Source organism: Phaethon aethereus (genome assembly GCF_964289735.1).
Source record: "Phaethon aethereus genome assembly, chromosome: 1".
NCBI classification, from domain to species: Eukaryota; Metazoa; Chordata; class Aves; order Phaethontiformes; family Phaethontidae; genus Phaethon; species Phaethon aethereus.
This window is the reverse complement of record NC_138575.1, coordinates 14,714,489-14,738,269: the sequence shown is the minus strand read 5'-3', so window position 1 is coordinate 14,738,269 and position 23,781 is coordinate 14,714,489. Positions and strand designations below refer to the sequence as shown.

At 35.7% G+C, this 23,781-nt stretch overlaps 1 protein-coding gene across 2 annotated transcripts in view; it reads left to right on the top strand.

Annotated features, from left to right (window-relative positions):
- Positions 1-23,781, top strand: part of ORC5 (origin recognition complex subunit 5) — a gene marked incomplete at its 3' end in the record, with an annotated part of 85,748 nt that overhangs the window by 28,824 nt on the left and 33,143 nt on the right. For both annotated transcript variants that reach the window (XM_081997184.1, XM_081997183.1), the window contains exons 10-12: positions 1,844-1,956; positions 5,468-5,515; positions 12,664-12,774. In XM_081997184.1, coding sequence (XP_081853310.1) covers positions 1,844-1,956; positions 5,468-5,515; positions 12,664-12,774 — 272 coding nt within the window. The remainder of the gene's footprint in view (positions 1-1,843; positions 1,957-5,467; positions 5,516-12,663; positions 12,775-23,781) is intronic.

The window sequence follows — 23,781 nt, the reverse complement described above, 5'->3', positions numbered from 1 at the left end:
CGTGTTGCACTGGATTAGCACATTCCTAAACAAAACAGGTGCCCTATGTCCTTATTTCTTGGCAAAGAAATGTCAGAATCGCAGGAATTCTTTCTGACCTTTCCTTGGAGTAATACAGCTTTGCTGATTTTATACTTCAACGAGATTTGAAAGTCAAATCTCAATATATGTCAGCCTTTGTTTACAATTTAGGAAGGGATACTAAAACATTTTCATGGTGATGTCAGTTGATCATGGTCTTTTGACCAGTTCTTAGTTTGCAAATACTTTATCCATATTATTTGTCATGACAAATAAATTCTTCTTTAAATAGCAGCTAAAATAGCCACTTTTTACAGTTGTCTTAAGATAATTGCAGTCATCAGACTGTTTCCAATATTTGCTTTATAATCAGTAATTTTTCAACATTCTTGACCAAAGGAGTTTGATTCAAAGTGTTCTTATTAAACTCCCTCCTTCTGTGTGCAGATGACCATGAAATACTTTTGCACCTGACAACCCCAAAAAGGGAGACTTTATTCAAAATGCATTTTTCTATGATTCTTACATTTATGTAGTAGGAAAAAATGCCTTGTTGGTAAACAGCATTTGATAATAACATACTTAAAAAGCAGTTATAAATTTTACTGTGGGTGTAATTAGCAAATAGTTCAGTGCATGATGCATTGTTGGCAGACCAGAAGAATGGAGCAGAAACAGATATTTCTGTATTAAACTAAATTGTCTATATGTAAGAGTTTATTTGGTGTTGCATTTTGTAATTAACATGCAATACAAAATAGTCTCTCGATTGTAAATTAAACTAAACCTGCCGTCCTCTTGTGCCTGTGTGGGAGGAAATTATTACTAGTTATCATCTACGATGCTTCTCATCACACTGAGGGCTCTGAATCTTAAGTTTTAAACATGTTTAAATCCTTTACCTTTCTTTGCTGATATTTATGGATGAAAGCATAAGGTGGGTATGGGTACTTCACAGGAAAAGAAACCTTGAAGGGAAAACCTGTAAGCAAAGAAGTCACAAGAGACCCTTTAGCAGTCTCCATAGTTAGACAACTGATGAAGTAAGGTGGTTTGATCATCCTATTCATATGCATAAGCTGTGTAAAAGAAGCAACTACAGTTACAAGAGCTGGGGGATGTAAAGGGGAAAAACAGAAAGTAAAATTAAAAAGAGGGAAAGAAAAATAGTCAGACTGTAGTTCATGTGTGTTTTAGTGTGTGACACTTTAATCTTAATGAATTATACATGTAGCAGGCTAGATCAGCTGGATCAAGTTTAAAATTTTGAAAACATTTTCTGTAGGAAATAAAATAGTGGCTAAAAATTGTGAGATGCTGAACTGTTTCTCAGAAGTGCAGCACTACTTCTTTCTCCACCATGCCAGCCCTGTTCCTCGCTGAGCTGTCTGGCACAGTCTGGAGCAGCCTGAAGTTTGGGTCTTGGAGAAAAGCTTTGGCATTGTATTTAAATACATCTCTTCATCTGCCCTGTTTGCCAGAAAAATTACCTTAAATGAAAGTAGCCTGCATTATTTTAAAAATTTGTGTTACGGAGATCGCATCTTAGCGTTTTACGAATCTCCGATGCTTCGATTACGGTTTCTGAGATGAGTCCGTAAAGAGTTCAGAACGTAAGTTTTGTTTAGCTTCGTGCCATTCCTCATCCTTTCACTAATTTTATATCTGTGATAACTGGAGTGAGAAAGTAGCCATACTCATTGAGTTACAGGAGTAGAGCAGGAGAGAAGGAAACGGAGAAGAATGCAAACAAGTCTAATTTGAAGTTTGTGGATTTTAGAGTGGGTTTCAGTGACTCATAAACTGTTTGTTTATTTTATAGGACTTTCTGCACATACACATGTGGAACTTCCTTATTACTCCAAATTTCTTCTAATAGCTGCTTACCTTGCCTCCTACAATCCTGTTAGGACAGATAAGAGGTTCTTTCTTAAGGTAATGAGATTTTTTTCTTAGAGCTGCTTACTAGATTCCTGCATGCTGAATTTCCTAGTTTAAAACTTCAGCCATTCATTTTGAGCTCTGTTTCTGTGTGTGGTTCATTTGATCTATCAGAAGTTTTTCTGTAGTTCACATTGTGATTGGTAATGATCACTTAGTCATTATTAATGTCTAATAAACCCAACTTCCTCTTCATGTCAAAATACGCATAACACTGTTATAGCACAAGTATTGTGCTTTGCTTTTGTAGTTTAATATAACACCGTTTTGTAAAGATTTTAGTGGAGTGCTTGCAGTGTCCTTAGTTATAAACCACACTTAAATTTCTGGAGTAAGATACCATCCACAGCTGAGTTAGCTGTTAATGAGGTAAAAATTACATAGTGCATCGTTAACTTATTTATACAGTTTTAAGCTTCTGAAACAGACACATACAAACAGTTGCTTTTGCAGGAGGTGTGGTTCCATTAGCTGGCACATGTTGTGTTGAAATGGTGGTGATGCGTATTTTAGGATTAATGTATTAATCCTCAGTACCAAATCATGCTAAACCTAATTTTCTGCAAGTTCTTGCCATGTACAGGTTGAATTTTTTTTTTCTCCTTTTTTTCTTTGGGCTGTATTTTGATCATGCTTACAAATAAATGCTGTGGTGCCATAGTTTGCAGTCTGTCTCTTTCTTACCCAGGATCTTCATGCTCCCCAAGCATGCCTCATTGCATTGTTTTTGAGGTCTTAATTTGACAAAATGTAGGCAGGAAGACAGTTGTCAGAAAAGTGATTGGGTAATTAGGTTTTCTATGCTTTTTACCAGCTTCAAGGTTTTCTACAGTATTACAGTATCTATTAATATATGCATGTCTATATAAACGTATGGTATTCATGATGGATAGGTGTGAACAATTGAAGAAAATGGGAACAAGACAAATTTGTAAAAATACGCTTGTTTTCTTCTTCCCCCTTGCAAAAAAAATGTAGATGCATGTTTTGAGAAGTTACTGTAGTTCCTAGTGATGATATACTAGTATGTTTTTAGTATAAATATGGGTTTCATTTTTCTGGTATGGTCTTACATTGAAAGCTGTTTCACCTTTCTGTCTAGTCCTTTCCTGAGAAGAGTGGAGGATTACTTGTAGTAAGTGGAGATTGAAAGCTTTTATTTATGGGCAACCTTTGTTCTTTTCACTTGGCCAAAGGAATTTCTTTGTAGGAGATCTATTTGCTGAAGAAGTGTTTTTGCCCAGATTTTTCCACATCAGTCTTGGAACTCAAAAAAACAGGGAAGCTAACAAGAGTCAAGTCAGTAAAGCATGTTATCAAAAAGTGCCACGTCTTTCTTGTTTGTGTTCACTGTACAACCATCATGATCTAATTTTTTTCCTTTCTCCTTTTTTAGTATCTCTGAAGTTAGTTTCCACTCTTGCACATGAACCCTACTAAACTTTTGTGCAATAAACATGAACTTCTAAGGTTCCTGAAGCAGGGGCTGTGAAGGTGTTTCAGTGAGCGATATTTAGTATTTTTCCCAAGAATTAGTGAAGCAGGAGAAGTTACCATTCTTGCTACACGTATCATCTGGTAGCAGTTAGCCCTTCAGGTGCTAAAGGCAGATTTCAGAAATAGTTGCATCTCAAAGCCCAACAAAATCAACGCTTTTGGGGGAGTGTTCAAGTTGAGTGTTTTTATGTGAAAATAGAATATGGTTTTATCAAGTTTGTAACGAGATTCAGAGTAGATTACAGAAAAGTGTCTTCTGGAGTGATTTATCTGAGGACTGCTAGACAGCGAAAAAGATCGTCATTGAACTGCTAATCTGCACTACTGGTATAGGTGCTAGGCTATCCTACAGCTAAAGATAAAGTCAGAGTTTGTGGCAACCTGGATGCTAACAGCCTGATAAAGCAATGAAGTAATAATTGGCAGTGCTGTTATTAGTTACGTGAAAAATCAAGAGCTTTGCAGTAGTTTGAGAGAAAAAATATGAGTTTGGTTTTGAAAGGTAGCTTTTAAAACAAAAAAGAATGGCAATCTATATGAATTCTTCATTTTATCACTTTAATAGAAACCAGGTTTAAAAACTAACTAAAAATTAGCTCTGAATTTATGTGTTTCTTTGTGCTTGCACTTACTTTGAAACACTTCTGATGTAACTTAAATACACCATATGGAGATCCCAGCATAACCTTTAAGATGGATGAATGCAGTTTGTTGTGATCTGTCACTAGCATGCTGTGTAACCTCAGGCTTCATCACTTCCCCTCCAAAAGGTCTCTGTTTTCACAGCAGTTGTCTTCTCAAAGGCATGATACAAAGATTACTTTGCTGTCTCTAAGTATGTGTGTTATGTATTAATTGAATGAACTGGTTTTTTAGTCTTGCAAATTATATAAAGGAAACTTAAAGCCCTAGTATTAAGCTCCAGAAGGCAGGTAAGAAAATCCAGTTACTGAGATTGTCTTGGCATGGCTGAGTGTTAAGGTCCACAAATACTAAGTACAAGATTTTAAACGTTAAAATGAAAAAAGAATTCTTTCATTTGAGATCTATTTTCCTTGATTCATTGAGCATGCTTATAAGGTATACTTATGAGTAAGGTATACTTCTCAAGGCTGTGGAAAAAATCATCAGGTGGTACTTTGAGAAATAACACTTAACTATGTTTAAAGGACATTATAATTGTACCTCTCCACTAATTTTCCATCATTTACATGTCATCCTTCATGTCTGAGTCTTAACTTTAAAAATTTTTTTTTTACCAATTCATTTGCAACACCTTGTTTACTATATTTCTGTCCTTGAATTGCCCTCATGTTTTCACTTGAGATCCAAGAACACTTGATTATTTTCTTTGGACAGTCCTTGCTTTCTTAAGGCTGCTTTAAAGCTGCGCCTTTTTCAGTGATGTTCTCCCCACCTACCCCCTTCTGTTTGTTGTTGAACTATCTTTGTATTGTATTGATTTAATTCCTGGTTGTCATTCTGCCAACTTGCGTACCATCCAAATTCTAAAATGGAGCAGATAAAAGGTGAAAATTCAGATGGATTTTATGCATAGATGCATTTATAAAGTGGCCATCATTTAAACTTCTCTGTATTTTTCATTAGATGATTGAGGGCAGGAGGAGGACGGTGGCATGAAGTCCTATTAAAAACAATTTTTTACTTCTTGCATGCAATTTAATGTAACTTACTCTTCTCATGAGTCCCTGATTAGATTGGAAATGTCACCAAAAAATATTAGTGTGTTGGTTTTTGGATTTGCACGACTTGGCACACGCTGAAGCAAGAATTAAGGCAAGTGTAATTTTAGGGCTTCTAGTAAGAGGGATTGCTAGTAACATCAAAGACAAATACTGGAGGTGCAATAAATAAAGAAATAGACCCGGACTAGCATACTACCATATGCAGCATGCAGTTCTTTGTTGACTGTCTTGATTCTTGTCTTGTTACAGAAGGAGCATGAAATAATTTACATATCATATTTGGTCTTGTCTGTTGTTTACAGCATCATGGGAAAATTAGAAAGACCAACTTTATGAAGAAACATGAAAAGGTATGTATTTTGTCTTTCTAAGCTGAGCTTGGCAACAAATATTTTCTTTCTACTGTACTGCTGGTTTTGTGTTTTGTTTTGCCTCATTGTTTACTATAGAAACAACAGAATTGCATAAATAACAATTATTGCTGCACTTGTTTCATATTCTAGAAATTTCTGTATGATCCACACATTTTTATTTCACTGAAATTTAACTGTAGCATAAATTTGTCTCCTAAAGCCATATTTTTGTGCATTAAAAAAATGTGCTTAATAAAGGTAGTTAAAGGACATCATACATGGAAGAACCAGATATCAGAATTTCTCTGAGAGATGTTAGAGTAATAGGTAGTTAGTAGTTTTGAAAGTCAAGTCACCTTAATTCCCAGTGGTGCAGTGAGGTTTAAGAGCTTAAGTCTGTGTGTTGAGATTTGGAAACTTTGCACTCCTGTCTGTTGTTTGGGATTCCATCAGACTATTAACTAACTTTTTCATGGTTATAAATAGCTAAATTTCATTGATTTCAGTGGAGTTACACCATTTTTTACTGACAGAGGCTTGATAGGCTAGGAAAAGGAAATACTTACATGTGTATTTCTAACTGTAATATAAAAAGAGAAACCAAATTTTAGCATTTGTAACTTGTTGACTTATTTTTAAACAAATCTGTAAATGGAGAGCAGTGCAGACAGCACTAAATCCCTGCTGAAACAATCATTATATCCTTTTCTTCTCTATGCCACAGGCAGTGTAAATAATATGAGAACAATTTTAATATGACGCTTAGTCTAATAATCCTTTGCTTCTGATCCTGCCTATAGTCTTGTCCCTAATTTTTCTCCTGCCCCTGCAGGAGGACAGAGCCCTTGGCTATCCAAAGAATTTTTTACAAGTTGTCTTATTTCTGTAGGGGCACTGTTTTTCTATGTGAAAGTGTAAGTGAGCATAGTTTTACTTGAACAGTGCAATGTGTTGCAGCTCTAGGTAGATATTTACGTAAATTTAAGAATTCTGAAGTCTCTGAATGCATGTGTCCTCTACACTTAGACCTCGTGTGTGTTTTGTCCCTGGCAGGTGAACTCCTGAGAACTTCCAGAGCATTTAATTATTTTCAGGACTGCTATATTCTTGAAATACCTCCATGTCTTAATTAGTTGATAAATAATTTTCAGGCAAAGGAATAATTACTGTATCATAGACTAAAATGTTCTTCTTCCCTTGCATCCTCTGCAGGATAGGTATTGTGTTTTATTCTTTCTTGGCAATAGATTTCCAACTTGGATGATGAGATGGGAACAAGTAGGAATGTAAAAGAAATGGGAGAATAGAAATTTGATGAAGAAATACCAAGGTTATGATCAACTTAACTGTACCATAGAGCTTGTTCTCTTGTGTCATTGTTTATGTTACATGGACTTGTATCTGAGTTTACTACTTAGTGTTCAGAAGTGCCTGCATTAACAATAAATTGGTTTTCATTTTATTATTGTTCCTGCAGCAAACTAAATGCTACTGAGTAGGTACAAAAAGAGAACAGAATGAGGTACAAAGGAAGGAACTGTAAATGAGGGTAGCTCAAACAAATGTAATGTAAACAAAATTAATGGGCAAAAAGTTGAGTAAGATTTCAGTTACCTTTTTTTACTCTAATTAGATTAATTCTAATTTTGTAGGCTTTACATTTACTCTACAAACTAAGCATTGAACTGATATTCTGAAAGCATGATTAGACGTGTGCAGTTAAAGAAACTTGGTTTGTTGTCCAACTGTAACAAATGACTTGCATAATCAGGAAAGACTTCTAAGACTGCAGATGGTCTAATTCTTGCACCTCTTTGTTGTATTAAAAAACAGTGTTACTTTGAAGTGAATTAGAACTTCATAATCCTAGTAAATCAAATATAGTTAACAGAAAATATCTCTTGAATTGACTAATTTGTAATGTGTTACATTAAATTCTGATTGCATGCAAGAAGCAGGAGTGTGTCTTGGGGATTAATAAATAGGACGGGAACTTTGTGGCATTTCAGGAGTGCCTTCTAGTTACAGAGCACTAGTTCTCTGCTTATGTGTTGCTTTATAGTTTACAAGTAAGGACCCTTTTGCTGTAAGTATTGATGCCAGAACTGAAACTACTTGTAAGAGCACAGTCTGATCTTGGAAGTTTTTGAGGCATGGTAGCTGTGATAATGGGGAACAGGACTGCAGGTCCTAAGCAGATCTTCCAGACCTATGTTCCTTTTACTATACAGTAACCTTTATAAATATTTGCACAGAGGTACAATCATCCACATGTAAACTTGTGTATTTTGGTACTATGACATTATAGTGAGGGAAACTGAAATAGAGGTATAAAGGATTATATATGTAGTGTTATAAATAAAGGATTATTTACTTCAGTTGGTGCGACTGCTTATATCAGTATACCTTCCGTCAGAGAAGCTTGTCTAAAGACTGATTTACAGATCAGATTCACCTAACTCCAAGTGGATGCCTGCATCTAAGCTAGTGTCTTTTTATAGACAGTGCAGAGCTAGTCGATGCAGTCATTGGAGTGTAGGATGTGATTCGTCTCATACTAAAGCAGGTTTTACGTTCAGTCAGATGAATTGCACCATAAACTGTATTGATTAGATTTCTACTGGCTATAATGGGGTCTTAGGAAACTAGTTTGGCTGTACATACCTACTTGGCAGGAAGCTAACATTAGATGACATAAATCCTTTCTTAAAAGTTTAGGTACAGGCAGGCTAAAAATCTGTTTCTTGATTCTTAACTCTATTCAGCCCAGAGGCTGTGGTTTTATCAGAAAAAGTAAATCTTGTGAATGAGGGGAAAAAATATACTTTATCATTATATTAATTGCCTTGTTGCTGATTACAGCAATTTGTTGAGTTTCTGTGCATGGTTGCTCTGGAACAATATTTTTCCAGTTTAGTGACAAGTGAGAGATCTTCCTGGTGAAGCTACTTTTGCAGGAATATGCTTTTTCAGATGTCAGTCCATCAGAAGATCAAATGTATTGGTGTGTTTTTTATCGGAAAAGAGTTTGTCTGGTGTATCTGCTTCAACTTGAGTCTGGGATTTATTTGGTGTCAATTTATAGCTTACAACTGAAGATGCTTCATTTGGATAGCAACCAGGGAAGTTGAGGAATGCTTTCTACTAAAAAAAGTGAGAAGTATAGTTCTGTCTTTAAGTATATGCTAACAATGTTGAAAATTCAGCCAACTGAGGTTAAGGACTTTCTCCCTTTCGTGCAGATAATTTAGTTTGGGTTAAGCATTTACTCTTTAAAGACCACTTTTGGTTGTCATTCTTGTTCGTGAAATTTTGGAACGTGAATACATGTCTCGCAATTGTGGGATGGTGAAAGATTTAGGCCATTTAAACAGTGGGAACATGAAACTTGGTCATAGATAAAAAGCACAAGCACAGTTAGTGGCAACTGGGGAAAGGTCTTTTTTGAACCATTTGACAAGTATTTTGCAAAGGTGGAAAGATGATTTGAGGACACACAGAGTTAACTTGACGGCTATGAAACTTTTTGAAGAGGTTTTCTGAATGCAGAAGGTATCTTTGCTCTTCAGTGAGATAAGGGGTCACATGGATTTTTATAAATACTATTCTATGTAGTATTTTGCCTTAGCTACTTGCAGAAGATGTGTAAAAATCTTGTTCTTTACTATGTTCTGTGTGGAGGATTTGTAAATCATTCCTATTCTTCCAGGAATTTATTTTTGTCAAAGAAATAAAACTTGTGCTTCTTCTAGAAGTTACATTCTATTAGAATTAACTCTTCTGGCTTTTCCAGAAAGTGTTTCTCTCAAATAATTTGAAAGTTCAAAACTGTTCTGTCTAAGCAGAGAGCTGGTAATATTAAGAGCAAGAAACTTGTGAAATAACTGTACACTAAACACAACTTCAGGGATTACTACATGCCAGTTGTGCTTGCTAGTTGCTTGGAGTGCACACATCTTAATTACTGTATGTTTGTTGACTTTTTTTGTTGATAATGAAGAATATACTTCATGGAACTGATGTGTTTAGAAGCTGAAGGGCAGGGCATTGTGCAGTTCATAACATACACCATACCTGCATTCTGACCGAGGGTGCCATGCTAAAGTTTTGACTATGTTTCCACTATTTTTCACACTGCTTTCTTTGTTAGCCAAGAGGTAGCTTTGGGGACACCTCCTGGATTTGAAAAGCTAAAACATGTGTTAGAAATACCTTTTTGTTTTGCTGAAGAAATGAGTGGTTGTGTTTTACTGATGACTAATACCACAGAGGTGCTAGTGGTATATTTGAGAGTGGTATATTTCTTTCCCAGAAGCATTTTGAAACAAACTTTCTTTTGAAATTCCTCTTTAATCCTGGCTGCTCTGTTAGCAAGAATAAATCAAGGCACACCACAAAAAAAGGAAACTGAATGTCAAAGTAGAAAGAATGAAATAAAGTTAAAAGGAAACAAGTATTTCCTTTATCAGAACTTTTGACAGTCTGGGTAATAAATAAATCTTGGTAGTCCGAACAGTGCTGCCTGAGTTGTAATACTACCCAGTTCTGCCCTATGAACTGTATTTCTCCTTTCTGTAAAATTGGTTGTTTTAAAAATATTTAACACTGAAAAATCAGGAACTCTTATTTCTGTGAATTCAGTTGATTTTAGTGTTACTGCATACAATGACCTGTAATGCCTGAAATGTCCATCAGTGTCAGTTGAGGTGTGAAGACAATGTGTATGGTGCAAAGAAGGATAAGGGACAGAATAGCTCTGTAAACACAAAGTTGAGTAAATATGCTGTGTTCTGATAACACAGTTTGTCTGTAGCTGGCAGGCAGCTCTTCATACAGCAGCTCTTGCCAGCGAAGGAGCTAACCTTGGGCTCAGCCTTCTGAACTCTTTATTTTAGCCAGGTAAGCTCGTGGGAGGCAGATGCACACTCAGCACTCTTTGGGTGTATCTTGAATACTCTGTCCAGTTTTGCCCCCCTTCAGTACAAGACACACATCAATAAACTGGAACAAGTGCAGCAGGGCGGTATCAAAATGGTCAGAGACCTGGAGCACTTGCCCTGCAAGGAGAGGCTGAGTGAACTGCAGTTGTTCAAGCTGGAGAAGGGAGGCCTAAAAGCAGCCTGTCCTGTACCTGCAAGGAGATCATCAAGACTATATGACACAATGGTGGATGGTGAGAGAGTGAGAAACAGTGAGTCTAAGCTGAAACAAGATCTTTATACTGGATATAAGAAAAACCTTTTTCCTTACGAGGACAGCCAGGCAATGACACTGGTTTCCCAGGGAGGTGGTGCAGTCTCTGTCCTTTGGAGATTTCCAAGACTGGACAGGTAAAGTCCTGAGCAACCTGGTCTGACCTCCTAGCTGACCCTGCTGTAAGCAGGAGGGGTTTGACTAAAGACCCCCTAAGGTTCCTTCCAGCCAGAATTATCCTATTAGTAAGTGTATTTTAAGAAAGTAGATATATAGTAGTAAAGGTGTTTGCTCTGTAAAACTGTAAGTTGAAGTGTTCTCACTTCTACTTTCTAGATCAAAAATGTTTTCTTTGTTTTTGGTATCAAAATGGTAGGATTTTCATTGTGGTATAAAGGAAGCAAAAGAGAAAACTGAAAAATTAAAATCAGCCAAAAATACAAAAAACTCAACAATTCTGTTGGAAAAAATGAGCGGTTAATGCATTTTATTCCTCCAGAGATAGTTGATCAATTTAAAAAAAAAAAAATTATGTTTTAAAAAGTGAAATTCACAGAAGAGCCAAGGTGGACAGGGACCTCTGGTCAAGCCCAACCCCCCTGCTCAAGCAAGGTCACCTAAAGCAGGTTGCTCAGCACCATGCGCAGTTGAGTGTTGAATATCTCTAAGGTTGGAGACTCCACAACCTGCCTGGGAAAAAGGTTGCAGTGTTTAACCACCCTCAGCGTAAAGAAGTTTGGGGTTTTTTTCTTATGTTTAAATATGGTTTCCTGAATCCCAGTTTGTCCCTTTGCCTCTTGTCCTTTCACTGGGTACTGCTGAGAAGAGTCTGCCTTAATCATCTTTACATTCCCCATCAGGTATTTTGATGAAACCCGACTGTTTCATCTTTTTTCAAGGTTAAACAATCCCAGTGCTCTCAGCCTCTCCTTGTATGACAGGTGCTCTCATCCCTTAATCATCTTCATGGCCCTGTTCTGTTTGCAGGTTAAGACAGGTAAGTGTAGGTGTCTGAGCAGCCAGCAAAGCTCCTGTACTGTTCAGAGGGGACCTTCTCAGGCTACTTAGAGAGTGATTTGCCAACTAGCCCCTGGGCATCCACCAGCAGGTTCTTCTGGCTCCCTTGACTAGATCTCTGTAGAGTGCAATGGGAATGCATTATTGTATTGACACTGTTTCTGAATCCATTGATTTAGTCTAGTATGGCATTTAAGATGAGGAACTCTTGTTGTGGCTTTGCACTTCTCACCTCTGTGAGAGGAAGAGACAAGTCTTTGGCTAAAATGTTCCAAAGAAAGTGGATACATTGATACTTCAGCAGAGTCTTCTCCTCTTACGCTTTTTCAAAATGTAAATGCTAGTAAAGTATTTGTCTTCAGTGAACAAAACACATGAAAGTATACTTGGAAGTTGTTTAATGGTTTTACAGATTTGTAAAAACTGTAGTTACGTGCAGTTCTTTGTAAGTGCTTGTGAATTACAGACTGACTGTAGTCATAGAATAAATTCTGTGTGCTTTCAAGAAGCCCAACGTGTTGCTGTTGATAAACTGTAAAGAAAACTGTTTGCATGTTGAGAATGCCATAAAATGCAATCTTTCCTCTTTAATCCTTAGATTGGGCAAGGTAATTTAATAGGACAAGTAAATCCATAAATCCAGTGACTGGAAATTTGGCATCAGATCCTCTGTTCTAGCTCAAAAATGTTCCTATTTATTGTGCAGTTTGAACTCTTGCGATGTTAAATAGAGCTTTAGGTCTATATCTTGATCAATAAGCATGTATTCAGTGCTTTCCATAATATATAAGTAGACTGTATGAAAGTCTACTGTGAATTACAGTGCCTCTCAGAGACTAAAAAGATGTGAGAATAACATCTTGTGGTGTGAGAATAACATCTTGTGGTACTCCAGGAAAGATCTATTGGATTAAAAACTCTTCTTTCTGTTGCAGACCAGCAATCATCTCCTTGGGCCAAAGCCATTTCCTCTGGACAGATTGTTAGCAATACTGTATAGTATTGTGGACAACAGAGTTGCTCCAACTGCAAATATATTTTCCCAGGTGAGTGTGTACTTACTTTCCTTGTTTCCTTTTTACTGTCTGGAATTTTTGAAAAGGTTTTATATTGTGTTTTGTAAGTCATCATTCTAATGAAATGTCATGAGAAGACAACCACAACAGTAATTTAAGTTGAAGGCTCAGAGTAATATTTATGTGTATTACTAGCTGTGAATTCAAGACTTTTTTTCTGTGTCATGGTCTGAAACCTTCTAATAGCTAACTTTTTCCTGATCCTGGACTGTGATTTGTGTTGATTAGTTCCGTGGCTTCTCATTGAAGTCTGTTAGCCTGTTTGCATTTCAAGTTAAGTGTATAAATGTTCACTGTCCTATAACTAAAATTAGTCACTTTGTAATGCATGTTACAAAAATGTAGTGGTCAAGAATTAGAGGGAACGATAAGGTATTTGCAGGTGAAAGGTGTTTGCTGGGATACATGTATCTTAGGGATAATGTTTTTCATTTGGATCAACTTTAGCAGTCTTGCAGAGGAGAGTCGTATCCCATTTCGCTAGATGGCAGCATAGCTGTAGAGTTGAGTGGAATTAAGTAAATCTAGAGTTTTCTCTAGAGCTCTGGGTTTGTCAGATGTAAATACCTATTCTGTACAAGTAAAGATAGTTTTCTATTGTCAATTTGCTTCTTAAATCTTAAATCCACCTTAGAAGATCTGCATTTTTTTCCTGCCTTACAGCTGTGTTTAACTTTTACTTATAGAAATGTTTTCTACCTTTTCCTTATTAGGTCTCCGATTTAACAAGGATTATTTAAATCTCGTGTCTGCGTTCATGTAAAGTTCTAGGAAACATATGCCTAAGATACCTGAAGAATTTTGCTATTGCTTTAATCATCACTGTTCAGTGTTTACGCAAACGTTTGGCAAAATTAATCTGCAAAATTTATAGAGTAACCAACCATAAATATACATATTGTAATATCAGGCAGTAGAGGAGCTAGAGAATTGTCGTATTTTATTTAATCAGTGGTATGTGAATATCTCTGTTAATAGTGGTGGGGACCCAGGTGCTTTACAGATGCAGTAGGCAACTTACACCTTCCCATAATGTTTTGTCTCAGGCTCCTTTAGTTAAAGGCTATTATATGATCTGAGGCACGAGAAAGTATTGGACAATAACCTCAAAAATCTGTTAATACAAGCATTTACTTTTTTGTAATTAGATGAGTGATGTTTCAACTTACAGCCTGCACCCCCTTCAGTTGTCAATGGATTAGCTTTCAGAGGTGTTCAGGAAGTGGCTGAAAAAAACAAGTTTAGACATGTTTGTGCATCTTGTACTTGTTTCTTGCCTTTCTTCTGTCATCTCATGGCACCTCAGAAATTCACCGTGCTTTTCTGAAAGCTTTTCAGAAGCTTTCAGAAAACCACTGTGCTGGTTTTGTCTGGGGTAGAGTTAATTTTCTTGGTAGTAGCTAGTATGGGGCTATGTTTTTGATTTGTGCTGAAAAGAGTGTTGATAACACAGGGATGTTTTTGTTACTGCTGAGTCTGTTACTACAGAGTCAAGACCTTTTCTGCTCCTCACACCACTCCACCAGTGAGTAGACTGGGGGTGCATGGGAAGCTGGGAGGGGACACAGCTGGGACCCCAACTGACCAAAGGGATATTCCATACCATATGACATCATGCTCAGCATAGAAAGCTGGGGGAAGAAGAAGGAAGTGGGGGATGTTTGGAGTGATGGTGTTTGTCTTCCCAAGTTATGCATGATGGAGCCTTGCTTTCCTGGAGATGGTTGAGGACCTCAAGTAGTGAATGAATTCCTTGTTTTGCTTTGCTTGTGTGCGCAACTTTTGCTTTTGCTATAAAACTGCCTTTATGTCAACTCATGAGTTATTTTCACTTTTACTCTTCTGATTCTCTTTTCCACATCCCACCAGCAGGGAGTGAGCAACCAGCTGTGTGGTGCTCAGTTGTCAGTTGCAGTTAAACCACAACAGAACCCTAACTCTGTGACTATTTCAAAGCTACCTGAAGTTTCCTATGGGAAAATGCCATATGAAGGGACACCAAAGGTTGTTGAAACAGGCAGTTTCTGACCAGCCTTGTAGCTACTTATAGCAACTTTGGAGTACAAAGAACACAGGGACCTTAGTGTTCATAAAAATGCATGAATTTGGCCAGCTATATCTATTCACTTTTTGTTTCTAGCTAATGTCAGATGTAGCCTGAGATAATTGCTTTTGTATGAATGTTGTGTTGATTCTTTAATTCACTGTACCTTTCAGTCAAGGTATTGGTCACACCCCTTTCTTTACAGGTTGCTGGTTTTGTGTTTTGCTCTAGGTAGTGCTGATTTAAGGCACAAAGTGTTGAAGCTGAAACTCATAATGCTGAGGCAAAAGTTGTCTTGTCTAATGATGTTAGTTTATCAAGACTGATCGATACAGGTTTAATTCAGTAAGAAATGGAGTCTTATGAGACTGCTACAGAAACTCAGGAGAAAATAGGATATAATCCAAGTAATGTCTGTGTTGGCTTCACTTGTGCTTTAACTCTACTGATGATCCACCATGTAGATGCTTCTTGTTTTAAGCATTTCTTTCTTTCTCTCTGCCTGCCTTTCTTCAAGCATTTGAAGACACTGTCACTGTGGTCTTCCAATAAAATTTCATTTTTAAAATGGGAAGAGTGCAACCTTTAAGGCATAAGACGAAAGAACAGGCAAGAAGCAAAACAATTGACTGTCCAAGTGCAACTGTGAAATTTAGAGTTTTACCACAACTTTCAGAGTCTCAAGGAGCAAATTTCAGTTTCGTTTATTCAAGTAATGCAAAGGGGAATGATTATGACAAGACTGGGAGCCCTACGTGGTAAAATTTGCATGTAGCATGTTGGCTGTGTATTCTCTTATTTTTGGCTATCAAAAACATAGAGTTTTACAGTGTATTTTCAAAATTAATAAGTCTGCGTATTTAACATGTATTCCAGATGAGAGAACAAAAGTCATTATTCTAATGCACAGTTAAGTAGTACTGAAGACATAGTTTGTGCATGGAGTGTAATTCCCCCTTAGACTAAATTGCAGAACGAAAAAATACAAATAAATGCTTCATCCTAATTTAGAGTGTACACTAGATGGCAGTGTTATCAAATAATAGCTGTAATTCTTTATTGTTCCGAATATATGCATATTAAGCTATAAAGATATAAAAAGATTATATTAAACCTTAACCTGGTTAGGGCAAAGAAGTTGAAATTAAATCTGTTTACACCAAACTAAAATGTTACAAATTATTTTTTAAATATTTTAAATTATGAAAACAATTTTTGCATTAAATTTTTAAAATTAAAAAATCTCAAAATGTCTAATGTAAAGTAACATACAACAGGATTTAAAATAATTTTGGAAGTAGTTTAATCTAGGCATAATATTTGATTGCTTTTTTTCTTTAATAGTTTAATTTATATTCCACTGATTTTTGCCATAGTTATTCTATAAACATATTTTTCAAATAAAGTAAATATTTAGGAGCTGTGGTATCCTTAGCAGTATTGATACATTTTGCTGTTAGATACCCCAAGCTTTTATTTTCTTGTTTGTGCGCACAGCATGGAAATCATTCTTGAATCATGCAGAAGTTTAAAATGTTTTAAATCAAATATTTGGCTTCTTAACTGATTCAACATTATGTGCTCTTTCATTTATAAACTAAAAGGCTGTACATGAACCAAATACTTATTAATTCTCCCCATGTACTGTCACAAAATAGCATGCCTTGGCTTTAAAGTTGATCAACAATCTCAGTCAAGATTCAAGAAGGACTAGCAGCTGCTTTAAGATCTGTCATGTTGCTGATGTTGTGATATTTCTTATTGCTCCTTGTTTCTGTGCATAATTTCTATTCACATGAAAATTCTGGTTATTAGCTTTTAAAAAATAAAACTTTTATGCTAACAAGTAGCAAAATTTCAATTTTCTGTTTAATGCTAGGGTTTATTGAAAATATTTCATTTTTACAAAATAGAATTTCAACTTAAAATTTAAATTTTAATCTAACTTCTGCCTTTTAATGTTAATTAGTCCTTAAAATGCACTCGTAATTTTTTCAAACAAAAAGTTAACATGTAGGAACAGAGAAGCGTATTCTTTGCAACTGATACAAGACTTAAGTTTTTCCTGCTATAACTCCTTGCTCTAATTGGGTTACCTAAGAAAGAATTGGGCTCGTTCTTTTTGTTTTTCCTTGCTAACTAGTACAGGGGAGTAGCACCAGGGAAGAAAAAACACCAAACATGCAAATTTCCACTTCTTCAAATGAAAATTGTTTCAGTTACCACCTTAGAGGCTGAAAGTTCTCTTGGTTTTGTGCTATTCTTAAATAAAATTTTTGCATGTGTAGTGAGGATTGTTTGAGCAGAAGTTGAAGAAAGGGGTTTTTTTGTTTGTTTTGTTTTTTAGTTTTAGACTATTGATGTAAGTACATATGTGAATATAGGTCTGTATTCACTTGAGAAGTTTTCAGTGCTCCTTTTCCTCCAGAATATTCACTGTTTTTTTAGTATTACTAATTTGTCATGATACTGTTTTTTTTAACACATAGTGTGTTACTGTACCATGTCACTGAATTTGTTTATTTGAATTTTTTGCTTAGTTGTTAAACCAAGAGATAATGGAGGTTAAAGCACTATTGATTTCTGCAACCATTTCAGAGGACAAGATCTTTAAACGTTTTTCTTCAGATGCCCTTTTGTGTAATGATTTAACAGATTGAAAATGATACTACTACCACCACTGGGCAGTTACATTCTGTGCCTGGGACAGAACTCACACAATTGATGTTCTGGCTAGATACACAGCTAGGTTGAGCATGTGGTGAAGTATTTTGAAAGATAAAGCATTATTTTTAATGGTGAAAAAAATGTAAGTGTACTTTCACACAGTGATAAAGACAGTGTAGCTGTGGGTTATGCAGTCTGCGTCCTACAACAACAACAAAGTCATAGGTTTCCTTACATAGGTACAGCAGTTGATGCTTTTCAGGCTTAGGTAACAACCAGGAGAATGATTTGTGTGTCCACATGGACCAGCTGTGCAGAATATGAACTCTGCATTCTGTTCAAGTGCAGTTATTACAGAATGGAGGGATACAAAGAAACTTTATAATGTGTACCGCAAGTGCATTTGGCAGAGGTTCTGAGGGTCTACTCTGTTCTGGTTTGTAGAATAGCAGTATTTCATTTTCGGTTTCCCACAATTAGACAGAAGTATAGCATTATTCTCATTATAAAAATGTGCCTTGGTGTAGGGCATATGAGTGAATTTATGCACAAAAGGTCGTGCAAGAATTATCAGCACTGATTTAAATTAAATCAGTTCATTTTACATTGAAGGGCACGAGGGCTGTTAATTTCATATCACAACCAGTAAGCAAGTAGATATTTTTGTTGTTATAGTTATGGTTTGCAAGCCAAAATTAACCAATACTTCTACCAAAATGATTTTTCAGTTACTTCTTCAAATCAGTTCAGTTCTCCCAACCATTTTTCATTTTCTAGACTTTTCATTGCACTTCTTTCTTGTGAAATACGCTTTTCATAAAGAGGGTTGGCTAGACCTACTTGTATTTTTGAGTTATGTTACCTATGTTAGGTAAAAGGGAACTAAACCCTTTGTCTTGCATATTTTTGCATGTTTTATTCCTGTCAATACATCGCTGAATGTTTGGAGAGATGTTTGGAAAGAGAGATGTGATAACTTCTCAGAATATACTAATAGCTGAAAATTACTGAACAGGTAGCTGATCAGTAACTTCAGTTCTGTTTGCATTTTCACTCTAATGCATTAAAGTCAGACTGTTAAGTCATCTTAAAAAGGTTTGGTCTCTGTTTACATTCAGAATCAGTTTTGGCTTTACTGTTACTCATTGTGTTCAAGGAATATTTTCAGGTAGTTAGAATTCACTTCTCATAGTGCATTTGGAAAAAGATTTCTACAAAGGCTATTTATCTCTGGGGTATGTAATGACACATCAGATATCTTATGCATCATAGTCTACATTTCATTTATTAGACATTTCTTACCTGTTTGATACTGGATCTGAGAAAAACATCTGAATTTCCCAGAGAGTACCACAAATTCCTAAAACTAATGTAGTTATAAATGTGTAAGAATTTGGAATGAACATTAACAAACTTAAAATTTTCCAATCTGGCAAAAACTATAAACAGCATTGCAAATTGTTGGCCACAGAGCACGAGCTTTTTATCTGAAGTTAGAGTAAGTCTGCAGATACAAGAGTTGGAGTAGTGTGTTAAGTGCCACTATGGATCTATTAAAAATACACAGAAACACTGATGTACATAGCATGCTTCCAGCTGGAGGGAGCCAGAGGATGTAATTAAAAAATTTTTTTAATTAAAAAAAAGAAAAAAAAAAGAAAGAAAAAGTGCCCTTTCCTGGAGCGTAAAAATCTGAGAGGTTTGCTTTTTTTTTGTCTTGCTTTGCTGTCTGTCTTGTATGGATGGATTAAGCAATATCTAGTATTATATATGTAAACTGGAACAGTATGTGGCAATTGACTTGTTAGATTTCTTTGTCCTTGTTGTGTTAGAAGCATACTTTATATCTTGCTTTTTCATGTGAAAATTTGATATTTAAACTGCCTTCCCCCTCCTTTTTTTGGTAAATTACTAATTATGGTAAAATTCTGATTGCAGGATTGGAAAGTTGTCTGGTTTTGTTATCTACTTATTTGTTGAAGGGTTTGCTTTTATTATGGCATAGCCTTTCTGGACACCAGATACCCACATCACGATTGTAGTGCTAGCTCTGTTAGTGCATTATGTTAGATCCCCTTGATGTAGCAACTTTGATAAAGAGGAATACTGTCAACTTAACATTTTTTTTCAAATGGAAAACACTGTAATTGCTTCTACAAGCTCAGATTGCGTTAATGCTTGAAAATACTAAGCTTTCCATTCAACACTTGACAACTCTTGGCAGAATGAGAATTATTCATTTTTGCTGGATCAGCTGTTCCTGTATTGCATTCCAGCTTTCCCTGCTGTTGCGGGGACTGCTCATAGGAACATTTTACATCTGGCCTGACTACAGTGTTTACCACTAATAGAATACTCCCCATTGAAAAGTGAGCATGTAGGTGAGTTTCCAGAGAAAAAGGTCTGGTTAAAAATGTGTGTTGTGCTAGACTGTTCCCTAAGAGGCCTTATTATGAAGCAAAACGAAGATAAGTGGGAGCCATTTTTAGGTTAGAGTGTGTGGAAAAATACAGAACATGCTCTTATACTGGTTAAATGTCTGTAAGTAGATTATTTTTTTGTCATTAGTCTTTTTGAAAACAAGCAAAATGCTGGAAAAATGAAAGTTCTTGCTGATTCTGCTTTTCTATCTGAAACCACTTTTCTTTGCTTACCCTTTACTGTGAAAGTTCAGAAGTGTTGTGCTTTTCTCTCTTCTGGATAACCAGGTAGAGTCAGTGCTAAAATTTTACGTGAAATAATTGAGAAGTTTGTAGGAAACATTAGCTAAGTGTGTGTGGGGGGGACAACTTCTTGGTATAATATATTTCTATCCTATTCTCGGATGAGCTTAGCATTCAAAATTTCATGATTGAAGTTATACTGTGGTGAGATTTCTTGTTTTCTTGTTGAATGTTTAAAAAAAAAAGGAAAAGGTTTTTAATCTCCTAGATTTCAGATCTCATCTGAATTTGGAGATTTTCTTACCTTGCTTTATACACCCATTAGGCAATACTGAGTAGCAGTACCTCAAAATTAGGTAAAGATTCAGATAGCTGTATACAAAAATGTGGATATATTTGAGTAATTCTGTTATTAAAATGTTAGAATTATTGAATATTAAGTAGTGAACATTCAGAAGTGAGATGATGGTAAAAGTTAGTGTCTCTTGCAATTGATTGTGTATGTAGATTTTCTTAAATTTTGTTTCTGGGGTACAAACAAACATAGTCTCATGTATTGCCCTATTTTTATAGCTTCTTGAGTTCCAGACTTAAATTACAAGAGAGGATGTCATCAGTCTCTGCTTCTGCCCTGTTGATGTAAGCTGGAAATCATTGTTTGCATTTCACTGTCCTCCTCTTGCTTCAGAGGAAAGTACTTAAAATTACGTAGCTTAATCCAGTCTGGCCACAGAAGTTGTCATCCCCAGAATGGTCCTGCTATAATTTCTTGCCAAAGGGGGAGCATTTATTTTTACAAAAAAATAAAACTAGATGGAAAAGGTCTTAAAAGCTGCTCCTCTCCTCCCCCGCCCTGGTCTTTTCTTTTTTCTTCATGAGAACTCTTAAGATTTATGGTATACCTCTCTATCTAGTCTGTCAGAAGACCTTTGCTTCGTAGTCTCCCAAAAACAGGAATATCGAATATAAACCATAGACTCTGGGGTTACCTCATTCTCATTACTGGTCCAAACAAACTTCCTCTCCTCTTTCAGTGTGGGTGAAGATACTTAGACATCTCTTGCCAGCACAGAATATTTGTTAGTCTTGTATAAGGTCATATACAACATTCATATATAATTTGTATATCCCCTGCAGGTGTCTTGTTCACAAGGGTTTGTAATGCAGCCTTTTGATCCTGTGACTCCATGGTTGTCCATACCTAAAAGATTTTTTAAATTGTTAGAAAAACTTGCTTAGCAGTTAGCAAATTTGTAGCTGCATTTTTCTGATAAGTTTATATTATTACTGTTGTATTTGATCCTGATGCCTATATTTTTTATAGGTATGTTATGTATCAGACGTGATTTATTTTGCTAGATCTTTCTATTGATTAGAAAGTGCAGTAATCTATTGATCAGTATTCTGTTGATTTTCAGTAGGTTCGGGAAGATGGTGATAAGAGCTAATAAATAACTCTTCTCATTTTCTGTTATTGGTCACTGGACTAATCTGGCAGAAATTCATGAGCTGAAATGGGAACTTAATGTGATGCACAGCATGGTGACATAGGTTAGCACTTTAGCACTGACTATGGCAGCTTGAGAGAGCCTGCTGTTAAGCAAAAGGAAAGGAGAAAACGTTACTTTTAACCCAATAGCTGACTGTATTATTTTTTAAGTCTCAGCATGGCTGTGAATAAAAATAAAAGTATTCTTAGTTCAAGTAGTACTTTCTAATTAAAACTGTGAAGAAACTATTATGCTTGATTCCTTCTAGTTTTAGTTGATATAGAAAAGATCTTTTAGAAAAACCAATTATGTTTGAGCTACATTATGTTGTTTGACCTACTTTGATCTTGCTTTAATTTTTGGTGGTATACTGCTAATGCAACTTCACAGTCTCTTAGGAGGCTTTCTTAATCAAATTCTATTCTATTTGAATTCTTTCTTTTCAGTAATGTAAGGTAGAAAATATTTTATTTCTGTGAAGAGCTTCTGGTAATAGAGCCCAGTTTGGCATTTAGTCTATGTCTTAAAAAAGCTTATTGTATTTAAGAAGACAAATTATTGTGAACTAATGAAAATCAGTTTTATGTAAGAAATTTTGGTTATGACAAGGGAAGGGGTGTTGAGAGGGAGGGAGCGAAGATTTTGGATGAGATTGAGTTTATCAGGAAGATAAAGGGAATTCCTAAATTTGTTCTGTCTTTTACCTAGAAAAATTGACTAATTTCAAAACTTTCTTGCTATTAAATTTTAAATTCTTATTTCGGTAGCATCTCCTTATGAATTTGTAGACTCATATAAACCAGTTATTAGCTATATGTTAAGGCTTTCTAAAATTGATTTACAATATATTTGTACTTTTCAAATATAATCAAGTAAAAAATGCGATTTTGAGGTAGGTATGCAGCTTTGCTACAGTAGTGATGAAGAGTTTTATATACTCTGTGAATCTGTTAATAACTTTCACCAATAATTCTTGTGGCCCTGTGAGCTTAATATTTGAAGCTCACACATTCCTTTGTGCCCTTCACGTCTTAGATTGCATGCTATATAACATAGGGAACATGTAGCATCAACCAACAGTTTCTTTAACTTCTGTTCTCTTGGCGTGTTATTTGTAAACTGTATTTGAAGCTTCAAATTTTAACTTATCTATGAAAATGTGTTAGTGTATAAAAGTAAATATGAATACATGAAAGACGAAACAGAATTTTCCTCCTTCCAAACTGTGTCCTTTCCATTCCTTTCTTTACATACCTCTTTAGAATTGGTTTCATGTACTTAATGGAAGGAACATCATTTAATACTCCAGGAACAAATTCACACTGTGTTTACATCAAGCAGTTGCAGCTGAAGCTTGTTGCCTTCCAGATTAAAAAAAAAAAAATTCCTCACTGTGGTACATGAACTCCTATTGTTTGGAGATAAAGAATCGGCTCATCCCCTCTTAAGGGAAGAACAAAGAACATAATAGTACATCTGGTTGATCTATTAAGACAGCAAAGATTAATTAAGCAAGTACTGCACAACCTCTCTTGATAACATATATATCTAAAAACAGCCTGTATATGATAAGTTTTTTAATCACTTTGCTTTAACCATTTAATGTATGCATTCTCTTCCAGAATCACCAGCTATTCATAGAAGTAAGTTAGGACACAATGCTAAGATAAGGTAAATTGGAGAATTAGAGTTGAGTTCATTAGTTCTCTTGAAAATCTCTTGATTTAAGTTGATGTGACTAGGAAGATAGATGATTAGAAAGAATCTTTTGAGCCTGTTGAGGTGACATTATCAACACTCTTCATAACTTTTATCTGTCTCTTTCTTAAAAATAACTTGGCTGGTTCCTCTGACAATTTGGATCACAACCTGTTTGGGGGAATATACCATCTCTTTTTTGAGCATTTGTATAGAGCCTGGTTCAGTGAAATACAGTTTCAAAACTGGAACTAGCCCTTGTGGTCAGGTAGTTACATCGAGCGTCCCCATTTCTTCACTTCTCTGGTGGCTAGAGCTAATGTAAGGCTACTCAAGGCCAGTTTTACCTGCTTTATTTTATGCTGCTGTTGTCTTTCAGCCTAAATAGCTTTACTTGCTCCTTGGTGTTTACTTC